General features: G+C 33.2%; 1 protein-coding gene across 1 annotated transcript in view; it reads right to left on the bottom strand.

The window, feature by feature from the left end:
• Positions 1–4,623, bottom strand: part of LOC106474535 — a 30,358-nt gene extending 25,735 nt beyond the window's left edge. The window contains exon 1 of the mRNA XM_022402860.1: positions 4,611–4,623. Coding sequence (XP_022258568.1) covers positions 4,611–4,623 — 13 coding nt within the window. The remainder of the gene's footprint in view (positions 1–4,610) is intronic.
• Between the last annotated feature and the right edge of the window lie 473 nt (positions 4,624–5,096).

Raw genomic sequence — 5,096 nt, 5'->3', positions numbered from 1 at the left:
CACACAGCATGAATCACAATAAACAAACATCACACAGCATGAATCACAATAAACAAACATCACACAGCATGAATCACAATAAACAAACATCACACAGCATTTAATCACAATAAACAAACATCACACAGCATGGATCACAATAAATAAACATCACACAGCATGAATCACAATAAACAAACATCATACAGCATGAATCACAATAAATAAACATCATACAGCATGAATCAATAAACAAACATCACACAGCATGAATCACAATAAATAAACATCACACAGCATGAATCAATAAACAAACATTACACAGCATGAATCAATAAACAAACATCACACCAGCATGAATCACAATAAACAAACATCATACAGCATGAATCAATAAACAAACAACACACAGCATGAATCACAATAAATAAACATCACACAGCATGAATCAATAAACAAACATTACACAGCATGAATCAATAAACAAACATCACACAGCATGGATATAGATACGCCTATGATTTTTATATGGATTTTAAATTTAGTTTTTTTCAGACAGTTAATCAAATAACTTTAACTGTTTATTAAAACTGTTACAGTTTTAAAAAGGTAATTGGAAAGACATTTCTAGCTTTAGTGTTTTTGTTTTTATTAAGACAAGTTAAGTAAAGATAGCTATCTCATTTATATTGCATTAATAAGATTATATCAACATATTGGCTAAGACTTTTCTACGGCTTCATGAGCGTTGTATAATTTACATACGGTTAATTAAATTATAAATATTGGCTTTCAAGCGCCACCAGGTTGCAGCAACGTTGCCGACAGAAGAAACTTAATCATGTAATGAAGAAAACTAATTTTGTATTTTGTTCACCAAATATCATCGTTCCTATAATAAATAAACATATTAAACATAAATTTAATCTTGTATTTTGTTCACCAAATATCATCGTTCTTATAATAAATAGCCATATTAAACATAAATTTAATCTTTGTATTTTGTTCACCAAATATCATCGTTCCTATAATAAATAAACATATTAAACATAAATTTAATCTTGTATTTTGTTCACCAAATATCATCGTTCTTATAATAAATAGCCATATTAAACATAAATTTAATCTTGTATTTTGTTCACCAAATATCATCATTCTTATAATAAATAAACATATTAAACATAAATTTAATCTTGTATTTTGTTCACCAAATATCATCGTTCTTATAATAAATAGCCATATTAAACATAAATTTAATCTTTGTATTTTGTTCACCAAATATCATCGTTCCTATAATAAATAAACATATTAAACATAAATTTAATCTTGTATTTTGTTCACCAAATATCATCGTTCTTATAATAAATAGCCATATTAAACATAAATTGAATCTTTTGTAAAAATGAGTTGTTTTATATTTCCTTTCCACACGAACGATTTTGAGACTATTAAAAAATCTGATTCGCTCTTTGTTCTCTAACCTAATTGTGTATTTCTTATTCAAACAGCGCGGGAAATCGGTCTGAAAAGAAAGTCTTTACTCCCTCAAGTAAGTTCGTTGTTTAAAATGAATAATTTATTAAAGTCGAGACTAGCCCTATCATCATGAGACGAATTACAGGTAGGAACTATCAAAAAACTCAATTTCCCACGTTACAAAAATGAACTTTTCTCCTATTGCGCTACAACCTGGAGTTAGCTAAAAACAACAAACAAATAAACTAGAGGCGTGTTTCAACTTTTATGTAGAACTCTGCGAAAAGAAAATAATATTAACTGTAAATGTGTTGGAAGACAAAGATTTCATAAACTTGTACTGGTACTCTTTACGATAACAAACTCCACATGCTGAGGCTGAATACAAGAAGGTTAGTAGGGCATTGGTGCATTAGTACACGCGTTTAAACCAAAACAACAATAAAACATCTAGACACTCCAGTCGTACAGATGGAATTCTGAAACGAACTACAGCTGGAATAATACATTACATTAACGTTTGAAACTGTTAATATAGACTAGAAGTATGTTTTATTTCTGAACAGTGGAGAAAGAATTTCGCTGGCTAACAACTGTCGTCTGATAGTATGTTTTATTTCTGTACAGTGGAGAAAGAATTTCGCTGGCTAACAACTGTCGTCTGGTAGTATGTTTTATTTCTGAACAGTGGAGAAAGAATTTCGCTGGCTAACAACTGTCGTCTGGTAGTATGTTTTATTTCTGAACAGTGGAGAAAGAATTTGCGGAAATTCTTTCTCCACTGTTCAGAAATAAAACATACTACCAGACGACAGTTGTTAGCCAATTGGCTGACAACTGTCTGCAGAACCTCGTTACGTTTGATAATACTGTGCTTCAGCTTAAGTTGACAAAATTTTAAGATCCATTTATTTCATAGAGTATAATTATATATATAAACACAAAAATAAAGGGTTTATCCGCATAAAGATCTAATCAAAACAAGTATAAAAACAGCCAAGTCAGAATAAAGGGGTCGATGAAATTAAAAGGTGATCAAAACATTACACATATACCAAAACAGCCAAGTCAGAATAAAGGGGTCAGTCATATAAATATGTGGTATTAAAAAGCAGGATTGTAGATCATGAAATAGTAATTTATGTATCTAGATATTATGTACGTGGAGACGAACAGTTCTGTCTATTTATGGATCTATTAGGCAAACAGTAATACTTTTTTTTCCTATTTTAAAACGTTAAATGCTTTTTTCTTGTGATTCAAATCAGCGAGAGTTTGTATTATACACGTTTTAATGTAGTAAACCTTTTACTTGATAAGCTTCTTTTTTTACGTTCATTAAAACATGAACACACGAAGTTAGTCTATTTAAGTATTTTGAGTTCGATACTAGAAAATGTCAAAAATACAATCGATAAAAACAGCACTATTTGTAGTGTTCTTTAAATGTTCATTTCTCACATATAATACATTTTAATATGGTATATTACTTTAATTAAAACTACGGCTCACCTTAAGTAGTATTCGAACCTCACATGTCTGGTGAAGCAATTAATTCAGATGTAGCGTTTTAAGACCACTATCCCAGTCCTTTACTTTAGATTCTCTTCGTACCCCTCGATTGTTCAATCGTTAGTTTTAGCCTAGTGGCTGAATAGGTTACGACAGCGTTACTCAACCATTATAACCTGGCTCGAGTCATTACTGTACCTCTAGATACGATGAAGTTCTGTATGTAGGGTCACGACAGTGTTACTAACGGGCTGGTAAGGAAAACTGGCCGTGTAGTGACAGTCTAACGGGCTGGTAAGGAAACTAGGCCGTGTAGTGACAGTCTAACGGGCTGGTATGGTAAACTGGTCGTGTAGTGAAAGTCTGACGGACTAGTATGGAGAACTGGTAGTGTAGTGAAAGTCTAACGGGCTGGTATGGAAAACTGGTCGTGTAATGACAGTCTAACGGACTAGTAAGGAAAACTGGTCGTGTAGTGACAGTCTAATGGGCTGGTATGGAAAACTGGTCGTGTAATGACAGTCTAACGGGCTGGTATGGAAAACTGGTCGTGTAGTGACAGTCTAACGGACTGGTATGGAAAACTGGTCTTGTAGTGACACTCTGACGGACTAGTATGGAAAACTGGTCGTGTAGTGAAAGTCTGACGGACTAGTAGGAAAACTGGTCGTGTAGTGAAAGTATAACGGTCTGGTATAGAAAACTGGTCGTGTAGTGAAAGTCTGACGGACTAGTATGGAAAACTGGTCGTGTAGTGACAGTCTAACGGGCTGGTATGGAAAACTGGTCGTGTAGTGAAAGTCTGACGGACTAGTATGGAGAACTGGTCGTGTAGTGAAAGTCTAACGGGCTGGTATGGAAAACTGGTCGTGTAGTGAAAGTCTGACGGTCTGGTATAGAAATCTGGTCGTGTAGTGACAGCCTAATGGGCTGGTATGGAAAACTGGTCGTGTAGTGAAAGTCTAACGGTCTGGTATGGAAAACTGGTCGTGTAGTGACAGTCTAACGGTCTGGTATAGAAAACTGGTCGTTTAGTGACAGTCTAACGGGCTGATATTAAAAACTGGTCGTGTAGTGAAAGTCTGACGGACTAGTATGGAAAACTGGTCGTGTAGTGAAAGTCTAACGGGTCTGGTATGGAAAACTGGTCGTGTAGTGAAAGTCTAACGGACTGATTGTCTACCTTTCATTTATATTTCAAGTACTTTAGGTTTAAAGTATTTTTACTACTAGAGAGTATAGGTGAATCCACATAGCAGTGCACGATGCAATAATCTGGGGGAAAACCCATTGCAACATCTAGTACTACGTCAAGTTAGCGTGACTAACTTAATCTATTCAAAATGGCGTAATAATGACATGAATTTCTACATTTTAATTCGGTTGGAAAACTAGTAGTGTATAAAGGTTTATAACGAAATTAATTACAGAGGTGTAACCATCAATATCCATTAGAAATACTATGTATAATTACATAGTTGTAACCATCAATACTAAGTATAATTACAGAGGTGTAACCATCAATACCCATTAGCAATACTATGTATAATTACAGAGATGTAACCATCAATACTATGTATAATTACAGAGGTGTAACCATCAATATACATTAGAAATACTATGTATAATTACATAGTTGTAACCATCAATATACATTAGAAATACTATGTATAACTACAGAGATGTAACCATCAATATCCACTAGGAATATTCTGTATAATTACATATATCTAACCATCAATATCCATTAGGAATATTCTGTATAATTACAGAGAGGTAACCATCAACATCCATTAGGAATATTCTGTATAATTACAGAGATGTAACCATCAATATCCACTAGGAATATTCTGTATAATTACAGAGATGTAACCATCAATATCCACTAGGAATATTCTGTATAATTACATATATCTAACCATCAATATCCATTAGGAATATTCTGTATAACTACAGAGATTTAAATATCAATATCCACTAAGAATATTCTGTATAATTACAGAGAGGTAAGCATCAACATCCACTAGGAATATTCTGTATAATTACAGAGATGTAACCATCAATATCCACTAGAAATATTCTGTATAATTACAGAGATGTAACCATCAATATCCACTAGAAATATTCTG

Source organism: Limulus polyphemus, unplaced genomic scaffold, assembly GCF_000517525.1.
Source record: "Limulus polyphemus unplaced genomic scaffold, Limulus_polyphemus-2.1.2 Scaffold7330, whole genome shotgun sequence".
Lineage (NCBI taxonomy): Eukaryota > Metazoa > Arthropoda > Merostomata > Xiphosura > Limulidae > Limulus > Limulus polyphemus.
Note: the sequence above shows the minus strand (reverse complement) of the source record. Positions and strands in the feature narration are given on the sequence as shown.